This window comes from Aptenodytes patagonicus, chromosome 4 (genome assembly GCF_965638725.1).
Source record: "Aptenodytes patagonicus chromosome 4, bAptPat1.pri.cur, whole genome shotgun sequence".
Lineage (NCBI taxonomy): Eukaryota > Metazoa > Chordata > Aves > Sphenisciformes > Spheniscidae > Aptenodytes > Aptenodytes patagonicus.
The window spans coordinates 3108385-3127284 of NC_134952.1; the positions used below are offsets into that span (position 1 = coordinate 3108385).

General features: G+C 49.6%; 1 protein-coding gene across 1 annotated transcript in view; it reads right to left on the minus strand.

Annotated features, from left to right (window-relative positions):
- The window catches only part of ADRA1D (adrenoceptor alpha 1D), a 50900-nt gene extending 34159 nt beyond the window's left edge, over window positions 1-16741 (minus strand). Inside the window, exon 1 of the mRNA XM_076335691.1 lies at window positions 15643-16741. Within this exon, the coding sequence (XP_076191806.1) occupies window positions 15643-16609 (967 nt within the window). The 5' untranslated portion in view covers window positions 16610-16741. The remainder of the gene's footprint in view (window positions 1-15642) is intronic.
- Between the last annotated feature and the right edge of the window lie 2159 nt (window positions 16742-18900).

The window sequence follows — 18900 nt, forward strand, 5'->3', positions numbered from 1 at the left end:
AACGGCTTGTCTGAATTCTGCTGCGAGTCACCCAGTTCCGCTTTGAGCGGTAAATGGCTGTTTTTGGAGCAAATTATTTTTGTTCCATACATTAGGCTGCTAATTTAATCACCTACAGTTTCTCTAAGTGCATGCTGATGGGTGTGCAGTGAGAGTACACAGAGAAAAGGAACAGACCTTTTCCAGCTGAACGTGTGGAATAAATCCTGACAGGCTGATGGCTACATTCAGTGTAAACAATCTCCACTCAGCCCCCTACCCTCGCTGCCTTTGACTCAAACAGCCTCAGACACTGGGAAAGTTCTGTTTTGAATGCAAATACTTTCCCTTGCCTTGTCATTGCAGCAGGAAAATGAAACCGCCCACATCCTGATTCCCCTGACCTTCGGGGGAAGTTCATGGATCCATCCTGTAGGACAGCAGTAACCATGCTGCCCGCTGGGGTCATCAAGAGATGCTAATGAAGCCCAGGAAGAGCTTGTGCATTACATATGTCCTGCTGTATGTTTCTGAGCTGGTTCTCACATCTCATCATTAGCAGGTGGGCAAAGACCTAAAGCTGTGATGGGACAAGCTTCGTGTGCACCACTGCCCTATCCAACAGCCTTACTATCACTACATGTCCTAAATGGAGAGGCCAAACCCACTACTGGCAGGTAACTCCCTGTTTTCCATCTATTTGGCCGGTTGCGTCCTACTTGCCCGGATAAACATGTCAAGTGATCGAGCCTACAGGAGAAACAGACAGGTCAGACCAGTAAAGTCACTTAGATGGACTTTCTTCTTTATCTCTGCCAGTCAGCAAAGATTAAGCCCTTCCTTCAAAGAGTTTTCTATATATTTCCTACTATTCCTGCATTGAAGCATTAGGTGTGGTCTTTAATGCTTGATAGCGATGTAAAGGAAGCCACATTGACTCCTCATAGGTCATCCGAGAAAGCAGCAGTGACTCTTCTATTTTTCTTTTCAGGATGCAGCTTCAGAATTAGCCTGTGGAAGGGTGCATCTGAGGGGAAGGTATCAACACACCAAGACACCAAGCTTCAGGGCACAACCTACACTCCAGTTTACGGGAAAGAGTAAGAAATGTTTGTGTGGGCAGGTTACCAGAAGTATTTTCCATGAGGGTGTCTGGTTTTCATTTGAATTTCTTGGGAAAGTAATCCAGGGTGCAATCCAGGTCATCCTAAAGTAGACACAGAGGTTGCCTATGTGTCTTGTACCACCGGAGATAAATGCCCTGGGATGTCCCTCCTGGTTTCTGGATGTCCCTCTAGAAGAGTGCAGGGCTTCTTTAGGTCCTGCCTTGCAACCAAAAGCCTCACATGGTTACCTCATCTACCTTAGGGGATCTTGGACAGCACTGGGCATCTCTTAGGGAAGTAAATTGCACTCCAATTCTCGTTAGTAATCTAGCTCTCTAAACATGGACGATAATGGGAGCTGAGACGTCCAGCTCACATGCAGACACCTACCCATAGACAACTATCCGTAGAAGTTTTCACCTGTGAGTCCCATCCTACCCCTAATCTCTTTGCCTACCTGCAGACCAGAAATAATGACATGCCTCAGTTATCAGAGAGGCATGGATGAGAAGAGAAGCACTGGTAAGGAGGTATTCAGGGAAGGGGACTCAGGGAGGGAGGGCAATGGCCATGGAGGTGATCAGATGCAATGGGAATGGGGCCTTTCTTGGCTCCTTTTCTAGGCTAGCAGAAGCTACCTGCCAATACTTAGACCACTATGTCCTAGTCCTTTGTCTGGATGCCGGGAAAACTGCATGCAGGTGCTCTCCTGCCTCCCACATCCATCTGGATCCACCACTTTGAGCTCCTCTGGGCTAGAAATAGCATTACTGTTTGTACAGCACCTGACACAAGAGGGGCTAAAGCCTATGACTAACAGCTTGTGCATCGTTAAGGATCCAGCCTGCAGAGAGCCCCGAAGTGCTGTAACCATGTGGTGTCACTGGAAGTGAAGCACAACATGATTAATCCCAAATAACTCTGCTTTTGCAAGGCGGAAGAAAGGGAGAGAAGCAATGTTTGGAAAACTCTGTGCTTTGCTTCTTCTTCCTCTGTCTCTGCATGCTTGGCTCTGAGTGAGGAATACACGGAAAGAAAACCCTGTGACATGAAGTCATTCTGTTTTGTTTCCCCAAATCCCCAGCCTGAGTGCAATATTGAGGGAGGCAGACAAGCCCGTGGCTGGCTGCCAGCTCGACTTCAGAACGCATCCTTACAGCTTTCCAGATAATTCCTATGAAAGGGACCCTGGGAACAGAAATAGCCCATGGCTGAAAAACTTTTCTGGTGCAAGTCTCTCCTAAAGAACTTGACTTTAAAGGCAGAGGTTCAAGAGCTGGCAGCTGCTCTGAACCCAAGCCCTCTGCTGTCTGTTCTCAAACCAGGTTGGTGAGCAGCTGATGGTGTCTTCACTGTTGTGTTGTGCATGTGTGTGTGCCCCATGCCCTTCCAAACTGCATTTCTAAAATCACTTGTGGGGTGGAAATACACGTCAGGTCCCCGCCTGGGACACAGGCGAGAGGGCTCTCACCTAGGGCAAGAAGTAGCACCATTGCCAGCTTCACCTGGTGACCTAGGGGCTTGAAAGTGGTTCTGAGTCCCTGGATTTTGGGGCCAGTGCCCTCCATGATCCCTATCGTTACCCGTGGGCTGTTTCTCAGCGATCTGTGAGGCTGGTCCGAGGAAACCTGCAGCTGGAAAACAGCCAGGGATGAGATGTTGCATGAGCCCGCTGTGCTGGTTACCTCCTCCCCTCGGCCTGTCCTGGGGTGGCAATGTCCGGCTCCGGACCATCCTCTTGCTGCAGAGAGGGTTCCCATCCCTTTCCTGGTCACGTTGCCCTAACCCACTCTTGGCTCATTGCCACAAGAAAAGAGCACCGTGCTGCGAAGATATCCCCACTGTCTCTATACTAGAAATCATCTGTTTTAGGTTAGGATATGAATTTCCCCCTAAAATTTCTTTCTTTGTTAGCTTTCCCCCATCTAAATCACAAAGATCTTGTCCGTGACAGAAGACCTAGACCCAGCTCCAGCCTAGCCCCTCCAGCAAAGGCTGAGGCAGCCTTCTTTCATAGCGGGGACTCTCCCCTGCTCAGTGTTTGCATAATTGATCCTTTCATGGAAGATCTCTTGCAGGGCTTCCATATGTATTTTTTTTCTCCGTCATGGACATCTTTTGCAGGATTTGCAGCCTGGCTCTTGTCTTGTGCTTTCTCGGCACTTGCAACCTTGTATTGCAACAGCCTTGCAGGGGAATGCAGCCAGGAGTTCTTTAATTCACGTGATCAGGCGAGATAACCCCTGTGATTTGCTCTAGCCTTTATCTCACTGGGGGAAATGCAGATCCCATTAACTGTCATAAATAAATTGCTGAACAGAAGAGGGGCAGGTCTGATTCCAGGTCCTGAACCCAGGTGGCACCAACCACCTCATGTTCATACTGCTCCAGGCACGCTTCTTGGGCAGGTTTGTGTTGGAGAGAGCTGGCTGGGGCCAGTCCAGTACTTGCTGTCTCCTGCTGGTCTTTCTTTACTGAGTGCCATCAACGCACCCACTGTGAGCAATGGGAAACGTGGCTTGGACTTGTCCGGGGCAAGGATTTCTCCCAGCAGGGATCCCTTGCAAATGCTTGGGTTTTTTTTCCAGCTACTGGAAGCGGCAAAAGTAAAAGTTGCATTTCAGGGGCCTTAATGACTGAGTTGTGAATTGCCTTGGGTTGGAAACTTCCCAGGAGGAGGAAATGCCCTCTCTTCAGCGAGCTGGCAGTTGGTTTTCTGCCACCAGACCTGGTGGTTCTCTGGCTCGGCTCCAAATGCATTAGCTAAGGAGCCCTCTTAGAGAAAGGCTATTCATTAGGAACAGCTAAAAAGCCATATCCTCTTCCAACCACTCCAGTAAATCCATCCTTGGGCTAATCGTACCCATAAATTACAGTGCAGGGAGAAGTACAGTCTTCTGTTTCCACGTGACAGTTTTATATAGCACCGAAACAGAGAAAGCAGGACAGGCAGAAGTGGCTGGTGTGTTAGCAATACTGGAGAGCTACCAAGTGACCACAGGTATGTAAGCGGTGCCTCAGCTTCCCTAGCCGAAAATGATGATGAACAGTGTTGAAACAGACAGGTTGTCTCCCTCCCTGATGACATCTGTGTGTGTTCCCCTTCTTCCTACTTAGTCCTTTGAACTATAGAGCTGGCACCACCAGGATAAGGTTTTCCTCAGCACACATTGTGTGAGAAGATGTGAATGTCTCCTCTGCCACTCAAGCAGGTTTCCTCACCAGCCTGGACAGGAGATAGTCGATGCAATAAACCAATACCCACCAGAGACTTCATTTTTGCATTGCAGTGGCTGGAATTTGCTTTGGAGGAAGGAGGATGAGGATATTTGGGGATGTGTGATCAGGTACAGGGGCAAACGGCTGAGAGATCTCTGGGTGGAAAGTGCTCGTAAAGGCGAAGCCTTCAAAAGGAAAAGCTCATTGCTCAGTGTTCCTAACAGCATTTTAAAGGAAATATTTACAGCAAGTAAGAATGGCAATTAACTGCCAAACTGGACAGCAGGTCTCCTGTGAAAGCAGCCAGATGCTGAACTTTAATACTGAAACTATTCCTCATGAACTACCCTCACTCCCAAATCCCCAAGCCCTTTCAGCCACAACCAAATTAAGAGCAGGTGGGTAAACAAAAACAAGACCATAAAACATGTTTGGCCCTTGGAAACACTCTTGTGAGTTTGAACATTAGGAGAGAGAGGGGACGGTTCTGTTTTGGGGCTCAGCAAACCCTCTGTTGTGGGGTCACCTCAGGGAACCTCGAAGCCCTGCCACCTCAGGGCTGCTAGAGACAAGAAGGGCTCCCAGTCCAGCCTTCCCGGCACCTCGCTAGCCTCACTGCACCCCAAGCCTCCTGCTCTTCCTCCTCATCTCCTATCTTGCCTTCCAGATCTCCAACTCCTTTCCTTGCCCCCCATCACAGATCTTGCACAGAAACAAGCTACAATGAATGAGGGGCTCCACCACAGCTACAGGGGTTGGCTGTCTCTGACCCCATGGTCACGTTCAAGAGGTCCCTTGTGAGGGAGAGATGAGTGCTCTCACGTACTCCACGGAGAAGACCTTGCCCACAGAGAGTTACCACCCAACAGGTGCTACGTGGTAACCTGATGGGACAGAGGGTTGGATGGGCCCCATATGTGAGGTCCTCCTGAAAGATAGGGCATTTGGATGTCCTAAATCCTTCTTCGAAAGGTTGCCAACAATTGGTATGTTATTGTAGACCCTTTTGCATTAAAAATGGCTCAAAATAGTAATTAAGTCTTAGAGCCACTGAGATACCCTGTGAAATCCGGAGAAGACCCTGTGTTGATGTGGATGTGCAAGTCTCCTCCAGAGAGGACTAGCCCTGAGTTATGTGGATGTGAGTCACTCTGCACTACTTTGCTGGGGAGAGTGCAGGGTTTGCTTCCTGGCATGGGTGCGTTTATCTAGTGGATACAGCCATAGTGATAATCCCGACGTAGCACCTGCTGTGAAGAATGAAAAAGCAACACCCCGAACTTCACAGCAGCCATCCTCCTCTAGGGCCTGGCCCATCAGCAGAAGTCACCAATGCCTGCACCACCATTTAACAGCCAATGCACAGAAGAATAAAACACTGGCTGTCCTCAGAAGAGCTCTTTTGGGTTGATGCATGCAACAGATCTGCCTTGATGACAACCCAAGAGAAAGCAAATGGCAATCTCAGGGTTATGAGACCACACTTACCCTTGCCTCATTATCACATGACAAGGAAAGGAGGCAATTAGTTCACAGTGTAGGGCAGAAATCCACATTTACAAAGTGTAGTTAGTGCCAGGCTTTCCTGGGAAAAGGTTTGCTTAGAGAACAAAGCTGATTCACAATCTCCAGAGAATCCACTCAACACAAGAAAGGTCAAGTTGTCCTGTAAGGAATGATGGACAAAAACCCACTCTTTGTACCCTCAAAGCTAGATACCTTAGGAGGACTTTGAAATTTTGTGTGTAAAAAGAATAAGGAGATGGAACTACTTGGGCTGGTCAAAAAAGTCTAAACATCTATTAATTGGAAAACTGGATTTTTCACTAAGTACGTTTCATGCCAGAAGCTCTTTACAGCCTTGTTTTGCCCAAACACCAAGCAAACAAACCCTGAAATATTTTCTGTTGTCAACGACAATGTCATTCTTCTGAGAGTTGCAGTTCAGTTGCTTTCCTGTTACTACCTGTCTGGAGGATGTCATAACCCGTGATGCAACCTAGGCTAGCACTTGTATCTTGGTTAAGTGGGAGACAGTGGGGTATACCAGGAACTGTAGACCAATTAGGAGGACCACCATGTAAAGGGCAATAAGGGTAAGAGACATACAAAATATGTACCCGATGATGCCATGCACCATATAGAGATATCCAGGGGTAGAACTGTATTTTCCCGAGTTGAATTTATGTGGAAAGAGAAATTTCAAAGAAAACCCCTGTTTTCTCAGGCAGCTCCTGTCTCATCAGCCACTTGAATTAAAAACTAGACGTTGCTGCAGGCAGCACTCAAAATCCCACCAGTGTCCATGGAAAGATAATTGCTGAAAACAGGGTGTGTAAACCACAGCCTTTGCAACTGTGGATTCTGGGCTTCAGCTGCTGTAAAGATGTATTTTCTCATACAGAGAACGAATATTTTAACAGATTTTCACATTCTTTGCTTTGTAATTGGGTTATGTGTTGAAAATTGTCTTGTTTTAACTCTACCACTATGGTGAGCACTGGTTTCTACTGAAGACACAAAACGATAGCTTCCAGACAAGTTATACTGTATCCCATATAATAAAACTGCTAAATGAACACTAAGGAAGTCGCAAAATTAAGGACTCAAAAGAGTGACAAGGTCAAAGTGAAAATCACATTGCAAAACTTTGGTTTCTTACATTTAAAGAGTTTAATTTCAGGGTCATGCTCTATTGTCTCTGCAGTGTCTCTGCCGCACCAGTTGCAAGGAAAGGTGGGTGCCCAATTAAGTAATAGCTCGCTTGAGCTATTCAGCGTCTCCTCACCGGTCAGTATGTGGCTCCACACTTTACAAACTCACCCTGCTCAGCTCTGCTCTGATGATGACAGAACTATTTCTTTCCTCAGGGATATCTGAAGGTACTTAGCTCAGTTATGGCCAAACATTTTGCAAACATCTATATTTTTCTTTTCACAGCTCTCCAAGGAGAAAAAGGTGCTTTAGAGCCATTTTACCATCGCATCTACAAAGCAATGCCAAAATATGTCTGTATTTTGAGTGTGGATTCCTGAGCCCTTGGTCTTATGGAGCACTTCACATCCTTAAAGTGTAAGTTCTATCAGCTCCAGCTGCCAAAAGTCTTTGGCAAAACTGGTCCCATATTTGGCTTCACAGTGAGATTCATCTCAGCTAGTTTAGATGTGCACTGCGCACCTTGGAGCTAGGGGTCTTTGGTCTCCCTCAGAGGCACTGAGGAGACACTGGTGCTTTTGGGGTGTGAGCCATCTGACCAGTTTAGATAGAAATATTAGGATTAGATGAACTGCAGCCTCAAAATACCTATTTTTCATTGTTCGTTATGTAGAAAGCTGAAAAACAATTAGCTGAAGACGGTATACTGCTGGCATCCAACGCCAGGGACTGTCTTGACATTGGAGAAGACTGGAACTGCATGGAAATGAGCAGTACAGGGGACTGCAGAGGAGCAGAAATGCCTATCAGACACCATCAGGTCATTGCTCTTAAAAACCCTTCCTCAGCAAGCTCCAAGTCTTGCCAAACTGCCCAACCTTGCCAGCACCTCAGAAACATGCTTTCTTCACAGAAGTTGGCCATATTGGGCCAGCTTTGTCTAATTTCTGCCCTGTCCTGACATAAAGCACCTCCCAACCCCGATGGAGTAAAATGTCCAGTTTCTGCTCTGACATATGGTACTGCCAGAGCTTTTTAAACTCAAGGCTGTCCCCATAACACTCCTTATAGGAACTGAACACTTGTTTTTTCCTGTCATCTTTCTCAGATATGGCTATCTCATTTTGTCTCACATTTGGCAGAACAAATTCAGCCTGTTACAAAGACATGGAATGGAAAACTTTACCTAATAGATAATGTTTGGCACCAGAAACGGGGACTTTATTCCAGAAGGGTCCTGTAATGTTAATAGGTACAATCAGCCCTACCTCAAATACAGCTCAATAATCATATCAAGTAAAAGCCCTGACTGATCAATTGGAAGATAATTCAGGTTGCTTTCCCAAGGAAATATACTCGTTTTCTGAAGACCCTCGAGCAAAAGTCCTGTATATACTCACTAAAGCGAGCACACTTCTAATTAAAATCCTACAGGTAGCATGAAGCTTTTAGACTGTTACTTGCTAACACGACACAGTTGCTAGTACCTAGTGCGTGCTGTTTGTTGTGGCAAAACCAGTTAAGAACAAGCTGCTAGCAAGAGATTGAACAACCACCTTGCACGATCATACCAAAGAGCATCCCCACCCTTCCGCTCAACCTTCGTTACATCTCATTAACCAGATTATCGGAATTAATAAGCAAATGTTTATCCACATATGAATTTAATGAAGATAGATCAGGCTAATTAAAAGCTCCTTCCCAGAATATCCAGGACAAAGTTTAGTGTGTGCAAATATAATAAAACTGTCAGACCCAGCTTAATATAGATGCATTTAATGTTATATGGTGCATTTTGGTATTGGTTCCAAAACTCCTGTTGAGAGATTTTGTAACATTTTGCCCACTGAATCACAGTAGTTTTAAATTTTTCAAGATCTATTTTTTTCCTGTTTGTGGTACATCCATTATAGCAACTGCCTCCAGATGCGTCAAGACACTGCGATACAAAAACAGACATTTGGCTTTAAATAGTTTTATTTGGTGGTGCAGTGGGTGGACTGGAAGCAGAGTAATCCCGTACATAGGTCATGGGAGATCTGGGTCCTATTCCCAGTCACTTCAATGAATCACTGCATTACTTTGGCCAGGCAGAGGCAAAGCATATGTTCAAACTCGGGTGCCCAAATCATTATTAGAGGTCCAGAACGCTGCATCTCTTGTAACAGCAAAACCTGTACTAAACCCCTCCATCTGCCTCTGGCCTTCTGCACAGGGTAATGGGTAGGAAGGGAACCACACGCACTCATTTGGGCTCCAAATAATCATTTTTTGCTGGCTACTTCCAAACACACGTAGACTGTTTCTCTGTTGTTCTGCACTCTGGTGGCTTCTGCACCAGGGCACACGAGGAGTGAATCAACACCGTCAAATGCTTTAGATACATAATATACTCACAGGCTCGTTATCCATGTGCCTACTTGTAATTCTCTCCTGTGCCCTTCTGCAGGATGTCAACATGTTCTCCCCGGAGAGAAACCCAGCTCACAGGTTGTTTTTACACAGTATTATCTCTAGACAGACACAATGAATGCAGATGACTCGCAGCCAGGTCCCCTGTGCCTGGACTATTCCTCCAGTGCTACCCCAGCGGGCTGTACACCCCCATGTGTCCCTGTGCCATGCCCACCGCATGCATCCCTGCTATCGTGCCCTAGGAATGACATTCCGGTAGGCTGCAACACAGCCCTAAGGTTATTGCTGACACTCTGAACTGGAAAAAGAGAAGCAGAAATCACATTTGAGGGCTGCTTAAGCAACAGTATAATTTGCTTGGGAAAGCAATGGATTTGCCCTCACGGCAATGCTTTAAGAGTTGTCTTGAAAAACAGGTCAGGAATGGTTTGGGGCCAAGTGATCTTTCCCTGAGAAAGGGAGATGGGCTGGAAGACCCATCCATCCCCTATGATTTAATGAATTTATGCTAATTTGGCATGAGCCCATTTGATGGACACATCCTGTGGTGCAAAGCAGAGGAGAAGAATCTTGCCTGGATGATGTGCAATAAATCAAACCGGAGCCTGGTACCTAGCACCTTCTGAGACTCAGTGTCTGTGTCTTTGCTGGCATTTTTAATGAATGTATGGTTCCTGTGGACCAGGATCAACGGGGGACGTGTGGCAGATGGAATAGTTCATTGCGATTGCTCTTGCTCCAGTTTGATTTGATGCTCTGGCCCATAGCTAATTATTCCAAAGCAGTTGCCCATTCCTTTTTCCATGCTAATTCTGCCACTTCCACCACGACTCAGAAAATTTCAGGAGATACAAGAGACTGCCCTGACAGTCACAGTAATTGAATGGTCTATCTTTCCTCCTCCTCCTTTTAAATCACATTTTGGATCAGGTCCTCCTGTGCGCAACAAAACTAAAGAAGTTTGGTTTTCTGTGAAATTGTGGTGGATTTTTAGTGAGTATTTTCTGATGTCTAACTAGGGTCTGAGCTCACTCTGCAACCTTCCTTCTGTGGGGAAGCGTACAAAAATTCCCACTCCTTTACCCATCTGCCCGTTTTTATAGGAACTTGGTATATTGAGGACTTTTAGCACTTTCTCAAACGTGATTGAGATTGATGAAAGAGTTCATCAGGTGGTGGGGAAAGGCTTACATGCACACAGGCACAGAGCGATGACATAAGCCCTTTTTTCCTTAGGAAACCATGCTAAATGCTCTTCTACCAGAATAGAATTAGATTCTCCACTTCTACCAGAAGAGACTTGGTCTCATCTGAAATGTACTTCTACCTACATTGTCTTCCCCATCATTTATTTTACAAGTGACAGTTACCGAAGCTTGAGCACTGCTATGCTTCTGTGAGCCCGTCTTCTGCAAAATGTTTTGTGAAAGGACTTCTGCCCTGTGAAAAACAGCATCTACAAAAATATTTTTGTTTTGGCTTGAAGGAGACCTTTCTGAGCCTGGTTTGTGTAGAGCTTCCTTTCCTTCAGGATGCAGGTAAAAAAGCCAGTACACTGTTTTTCTGAATCATAGCTGGAAATGAGTACCAGCTTCCACTGCAAACACAGGCAAGTCACCACCCCGAGGCAAACATAAGACCCTGAATGTGGAGGGATTTGCTCACATTGAGGGATCTCTTAAGTCATTCCTTGTCTGGGTAACCTGCTGCTTGTGGAGGGACAGAGTGAAGAAGAGCCTTGGGTTGTGGCTTTCACCCTTGTGTGGCACTAGCTATGGGTGCTGCTGTGCCTTTCTCACATGGGTCTTGATTTCTAACCAAATCCGAAGAATAACAAACATGGGAGCCCACCACCCAGACTAGACTATGCTTCTTAAAAAACAGGGGCCATTGAGGTGTGTAATTTGCCATCCTGGGTACTGGCTAGTGCATCCTTGATCCCAAGGGATGGTTGTTTCCTCTTAGATGCTTCTGGGATGGTGATGGAGAAGGTCTTTGCCTCCATTCCTGAGATGGTCCCATTTAGGGTCCCACACTGTCTTTGCATGCTCCCCAGCCACCGAAGAGTGGATGGGGAGCAGGGCTCCATCCCTCCTCCTATTCTTACTTACTTCCTCCTGGATCAGGTTTGAGAAAGCAGGTGACTGTCTATCTATAGGTGTTGTATAGGGGGTTCTGGTTCCTTGACCCATTGCATAGATGCCCTACTGCAAGGACAAATCCAGCACCCAATTTTTAGCAGGGTTTCCCACTAGCAGAAGAGCTAGTGAAGCCTCTATGGTTGTGTGACTTAAGAGTTTCTTTGTCTATTCTCTCTCTCTAATAAAGTTGACACAGGATTGCATTTTCTCTCCCCTGGGCATCTTGCTTCCATTAGACTTAAAAAAAATCCGGACTAGGATACTTCCCACCTCTCTGCAAATACCTGCAGTGCAGACACCATCAGCTGGTTAGTTGCCCCTGGCTGCTTTTGTAGTCAAGAGAGAGGAAGAGGCAGATTGACACCGCAATTCATCTCATCCTAAGGAGGATGTCCAAAATAGGTCAGGTGAGTCACACCTTCAGGCTCTCCCCTCGGAAAGATAAAGGGAACCTTGGGTGAATATGACTGATTGATCTGGTATTGGTGTTGCTCAGAGGGGGAGTTGGACCATCAGAGGTCCCTTCCAAATAGCATCTCCATGATGCTATGACTAGCTGAGATGAAGGCACAGATGTCTGAGACAACCAAAGGGAGATGAATCCCATGCTACAAAACGCCCTTAAACTCCTGGCCCACATCTCTGAGAAGCCTCCAGTTATCTTCTCTTGACAGGGCTTTGCTAAGGGAAGAGGCGCCCTGGCAGACACCACACAACCACCACCCAGGATCCCCAGACAAAGCAGCTTGGTAGAGCTCTACTGCACACCCGGCAAAAGATACAACCCACACAAGGGTTATGTGGGTAATTAGGATTTCATCTCTTGTTGAACAACCAGCTGCTTGAAGAGTCTCATTAGCCACAGAAACTGTTAATTGTGTTAAAACTCCTGGCGATGGCATCCTGTGCTTGGGGACATATATCACAAACCCAAGGGGGAGCTAAATTACTCAGCTGATAAATAGACCGTAGAGGTATTGGAGAGTTTGAGCTGATTTAAAGAAGAATCTTTGTAGATTATTCAAGCATGGGGAAATGACTGACAACATTTGGCACGTACCTCGGTCCTGTTATTTAAAATTATTGGTTATTTCAGCTTCTCAACACTGGTGTGATAAATACTACTCCCGTGTAACTAATGTGGAAACTGTTCTGCAGAGCGTTGCAATGACGTGTGCAGACTCACAGAGACACCGGTGACAGAGCAAGTAGAGAAGTTTCTGATTGCTAAGTCAATGCTAAGTAGAGCAGGGAGTCTTTTTTCAGTTGACAAATTTACTTATCCTTAAAAAGTATAATCAGACAACAGTCAGTCAACAGTGTAGGTCAATGACAACTTCTTGCAAATTCATGGCAAATAGAAAAAAAAGTCAAAACATTTTGATATTTTCAGAATAAAATAGATCACTTATTCATTTCATTTTAATATGACAGTTCATTTTGAAATGTATCTGAGTAGTCATTTTTAATAAACTTCCATTCACTCTTTTCTTAAATTGAAAAAATACGTTTCACTTCAATTGAAAATGATGTTTCTCACCAGTGTTTCATTTCATTTAAAATGTGTATCAATATTGTTTCCAGTTGGCCCCAAATTATTTCATTTAAGTTTGTCTAACAAGCAAATAAAAAAGTCATTCTACTTAACCATTTACAATCTTCTTTTCAAGGAGAATTGGCCCCAGCATGTTTCAGTTTGTGGATTTACAGTGAACTTTGCTGATATCTCTGAGTTTCCAACCTGTCTCCTGAGCTGTAAAATCAGAGATTAGCCATTGCAGAAGTTTCTGCTCTCCTTCTAGATAGCATTGAATGATTCTCAGATTAGAATAGGAAATTGCAATTAATAAAAGGGAGGTGAAATCAAAGGCAGCATATTTTGTAGTCATAAAATAAATGAACTTCTGCTGTGTTTATATTATACGTATAATACAGCAGGAAGTAAAGATCAAAGCCATGTTTATAAAGAACTTGGCAAGTTGTGTGCTTGGAGGAAGCAAATGGGTTCACGGGAGGTACTTAAAGAATGAAGTTTGGATTTTTAGCTGGTGTAAATCAGCGTATCTCCTTTGACTTCAGTGCAAGGGTAGTGATTTACATCAGTGGAGAAGCTGGTTCAAGGGTTTCAAGGGAGAACAGATATGGTGAAACAAAATAAAATATTTTTATCTACTGAAAAGTATTTGCCTGATGTTTGTTCTCTATTTCCAAGTACTGGGAATAACTCAGAGGAGCAGGATCCCGATTCCCATCTTCATTAGCTGTAAGGTGTAAAGGTGTGAATGAGGTTCGGAGCTGGTTCCTGCTCTGCTGATCGGCCAAGGAGGCGAGTATCAGACTGGGGCTGCCCAGAGAGCTCAGCCTTTGGGTACTGGCATCTCCCTGAGCCCCACAGTTCCCAAACTATTTCTTTGCAGGCTACAAAAATCCCCCAACGCACCTGATCAATGAAAGGGAAACTAAGGCATGGTCAGATGGGATAATTCCTCTCTGGTCTTGTCGTGAGGGAAGCTCACTGCAGCCTTACTGCTCCCTGCCTGAGTTATACCATGAACTCCCATGCTCACATAGGGTGAAAACTCCTCACAGCACAATTTCACCCCTATGGAAAGCCAAGATAAACTCACCAAATACCACCCTCACCCAGAGAGAGAAACTGAAGCAAAGAGGTACAAGACAGCAGCATGGTGACACCAGACACCCACAATCCTGATCCACCACCCTAGGGACACCTCAGCTCCCAAGGCACCGTTGGGCCTGGTGAATTACCCCACTGGAGGGCTGGTGGGGATCGAGTGGCCTCGATTAGGTGTCTAACAGCCTTGGGCTCCAGCTGTCTCCAGGGGAACAGCCGCAATGCTGGAGGGAGATCGAAACCTCAGCAGGTCAAAATGAGTCCTGTGGTCACGGTGCTCTGTTTCCATTGACTTGAGAGGCAGCCTCGAGCAAGAGGATTTGAAAAATCCTGAGAAAAAGTGCAGAACTAGCTATAATGTTTCTCTGGCTGCAGGGTTACTTGGACACAAGTCCCCCCTGGTGGGCTGTGGGACACGCGGGTCTCACCCAGCAGATGGAGTGACAGACCTCTCTGCTTTGCTGAGCTCTGCGCAAAGGCCATCGTCAATATTCAGCAGTTTAATCTCCCCCCCCCCCCCCCCCCAGGTTTAGCTACACCACTCCAGAGGGTTAATCCGATCCCCTGAACTGGGTGCCTGTTGTTAGATGAGGTGGAGATGAAGAGCTCTGGCTTTCCTGCGCTTTATGGGCCGTGGGTAGCACTGGTGCTGGTGGGGGACATTGCCTTGGACATCACATGGCCCCCTGCCCGCTGGGCTCTGTGCCCACTCAGCCTCCTCTGCATGTAGGGGGTTGCATCCTTTTCACCTGGGGCAAACAGCTTGCCAAAACTTTAGAGCACAACCCCTCAGACAACCCCAAATGAGCACCCAGTGACACGGGCACCGTGGCAGGGCCAGGAGCTGAGGGCATGACTCCTGCGGGAGGTGGATCAGTCCTGGGAAATTACCCAGGACCATCACCCTTGTAGGTAAGACCTGGTCCTGCTCCAGGTCCCTGCACAACATTGGCATCCCAGGAAGTTGTTGGGGGTTATGTTTCAGACTCTGACACGCTCCTTGGAGGGATCAAACCTCACCCATCTCCAGCATCATCACCAGTTCACAGCAGGGGCGGGAGCCCTGAGCACACGGAGGCAGAACCAGGTGCCCTCCCCCAAACTGGGAGGAAGGGAGGCTGGGGGCAGGGACGGCAAAGCTGTTTGGAGATCACTGTGCCATAATTACAGCCTGTTTGAAACAGAGCTGCTTCCTCCTCAGCCTGAACTTCATTAATTAAAGTGCTGGATGCAGAATGAATTAATTAAACCAATTATTATGCTGCTATTTTATTCATTTGCTATTTACTGTGATTGATTATATGACTCTGATTAATAAATATTGAATAAGTGTTAATTAATTGAATTAATTCATTGCTGGTTTATTCACCTGTCAGTTACTTATCCCTCAACTCCACGCATGAGTTGTGTCCTGAAAGTTTGTCCCAAGGAGCAGGTCCCCAGGCGTTCAGCCACGGGCAGTGGGGCTGGGATGGGGGACGGGGTCACTTACCAAAAGGCAGGACGAAGAAGAAGGGGAACCAGCAGAGGATGAAAACACCCACGACGATGGCAAGAGTCTTGGCTGCTTTTTTCTCACGGGAGAACTTGAGGAGCCGCACGGAGAGGGAGCTCCTGAAGTTGTGCCCCTTGCTCCGGGTGCTGGAGAGAGGCTCCTCCAGCACGCTGCGGCAGTGGATGCGCAGTACCACTTCCATGGATTTATTCCTCTCCTTCTTGACCCCTGCCTCCAAGCTCCGGGTGGTCCGCCTGGCCACCACGTAGATCCTGAAGTACATCACCAGGATGACCATGAGGGGCAGGTAGAAGGAGAAGAGGGAGGAGAACAGGGCATAGCCCGGCTCCTCCGTGATGCTACAGATGCTCTCATCCGGCGGTGGCGGCTCCTTCCATCCCAGCAGAGGCCCGATGGAGATGACCATGGACGAGAGCCAGACCACCACGAGGATGACCCCCGCCTTCCTCTCGGTCATGATTGTGGGGTACTTGAGGGAGTACTTGACGCCGATGTACCTGTCCACGGAGATAATACACAGGCTCATGATGGAGGCGGAGCAGCACAGCACGTCCACTGCTGCCCAGATGTTGCAGAAGATGCGCCCAAACACCCAGAAGCCCAGCACCTCCAAGGTGGCCGAGAAGGGCAGCACGGTGGTGCTGAGCAGCAGGTCGGCGATGGCCAGGTTGACGATGAAGTAGTTGGTGACTGTCTGCAGGTGCCGGTTGCAAGCCACCGAGAGGATGACGAGGATGTTCCCCACGATGGCTGAGAGGATGAAGACGGCCAGGAAGACCCCGACGCCCACCGCCTGCACGTCCAAGGTGAAAGTCAGCGTGGTGCTGTTGCCCTCGGGGGTCTCCTCACCTTGCAGCCCCCAGGACCGGTTGGCACCACTCTGGCTGCCCTGTCCCGTCCGGTTCCCACTCAAGCTGCCATTGCTCAGCTCAGGGAAAGTCATTGTAGAAAAGGTCCGGGCTCCATGGAGGGCGAGGAGAAAGCAATGCCGAGGCGCAGGACCCCCGGCATGATCCCTGCAGCCCCCTCCAAGACTCGCTCAGCACCTCGCTCCCTCCCCGGGGCAAGGCTCGGTCCCCCCAGCCGGGCTGGAGGGCTGGAGGGCTGGCAGGATGCGCTGCTCCTCGCCCCCCCCCCCCCCCCCCCCGCCCCAGCCCGCTTCACGCCGGCCGGCCGCGCTGCCCCCCTCCCCGCGACCGGCTCTGGCCGCCGCTCAGCCCCGCCGCCGGCCCGCCCGGGGGGGCAGCGAGGTCGGTGCCCCCCCGCTGCCCTCGCATGCTCCGGGGGCCTGCGCTGGGCAGCGGCCGGCAGCGTTCGGCGGCTCCGCTCGCCTTCCCGCTCGCACGGGAGAGCTCCGGGAGGGGCGAGGGGAGGGAGGGAGGGAGGGAGGGGTGGGCCGGGCCGGGGTGGGGGGTGTGGGGAGCCCCGCGCGTCAGGTGCCGCCGGAGGAGGAGGAGGAGGAGGAGGGTGAGGAGGAGGAGGAGGAAGAGGTGGCAGCAGCGCTGCTTTGCGCCACGAGGCGAGCCCGGGGCAGGGTGAAGCCTGCGGCAGCGCCGGGCGCTCGCAGACCCGGCGGGGGAAGGCGAGACGATGGGGGGGGGCGGGACAGGCACGCACTTGGGGGGCAGGCACCTACTCGGGGGGGAGCAGGCACCCCCAGGGACGGACAGACACCCACTCGTGGGGGGGCACGCAGCACTGGGCTGCAGACACCCCGGGGGGGGGGGGGGGGGGGGGCAGGTACCCCGGGGGTGCAGCCGGCCCGCCGCCGCGCCGCCCGCCGCCGCCAGGGGGCAGCAGAGCGCAGGGTTTGCCCCGCGGCGCGGGCGACCCTGCGGGTCCGTGTGTCCCCCCCCCCCCCCCCCCCGGGGTCCTGGCGCTGCGCTGCTGGGGGGCTGCACCTTCGCACTGGGGACCACCCGTGCCGTGGCCCCCGGCTCCTGTATCCCACCAGGAGGGGTGCTCTGCAAGGCTGGCAGGTCCCCCCCAGCCCCTGTATCCCACCAGGAGGGGTGCTCTGCAAGGTTGGCAGGTTCCCCCCCAGTCCCTGTATCCCACCAGGAGGGGTGCTCTGCAAGGCAGGCAGGTCCCCCCCAGCCCCTGTATCCCACCAGGAGGGGTGCTCTGCAAGGCAGGCAGGTGTCCCCCCCCAGCCCCTGTATCCCACCAGGAGGGGTGCTCTGCAAGGCAGGCAGGTCCCCCCCAGCTCCTGTATCCCACCAGGAGGGTGCCCTGCAAGGCTGGCAGGTCCCCCCCAGCCCCTGTATCCCACCAGGAGGGGTGCTCTGCAGGGCAGTCAGGTCCCCCCCAGCCCCTGTATCCCACCAGGAGGGGTGCTCTGCAAGGCAGGCAGGTCCCCCCCCCAGCTCCTGTATCCCACCAGGAGGGGTGCCCTGCAAGGCAGTCAGGTCCCCCCCAGCCCCTGTATCCCACCAGGAGGGGTGCTCTGCAAGGCAGGCAGGTCCCACCCCAGCCCCTGTATCCCACCAGGAGGGGTGCTCTGCAAGGCAGGCAGGTGTCCCCCCCCAGCCCCTGTATCCCACCAGGAGGGGTGCCCTGCAAGGCTGGCAGGTCCCCCCCAGCCCCTGTATCCCACCAGGAGGGGTGCTCTGCAGGGCAGTCAGGTCCCCCCCAGCCCCTGTATCCCACCAGGAGGGGTGCTCTGCAAGGCAGGCAGGTCCCCCCCCAACCCAAGCATCCCACCAGGAGGATGCCCTGCAAGGCTGGCAGGTCTCCTTTCTGTCCTCCCATCCTGCCACTCCAGCCCTGGCATCCTGCTCGGGCTGCAAGCATGGGCTGCCCCTCGCTGGTTCCTTCCAAAAGCAGAAGGGACAATCAGGATCTTGCATTCAGGGACAGCATGTGATCGGCAGCTCCTCGTCCGTGACTTAACCCTGCTGCAAGACTGGGAAACGGCAGCTTGTGATTAAAACATATAGGCACATATTTCTGGCTAATTTAACCAGGGTTGGGTTTTTTTTTTTCCCACTGATAAAAGCAGATCCTGTTTACACTGGTTTCCTCCCAGTGACCCTACTCCCCTGCCTCCATACATTGCGATGGGGACTGACCCCAGTGTTGAACAGGGGCTCTCCCTCAGCTCCTTTCTACTGTACACAGGAAATATTTCCTTGGAGTGTGTTTATCTATGATTTTTCAACTTTTCTTTCTTAAAAAAAGACTTTAAAGGGCAGTCCAAGTGGACAGTGAGGTGATTTAACTGCTGCTCTGTCA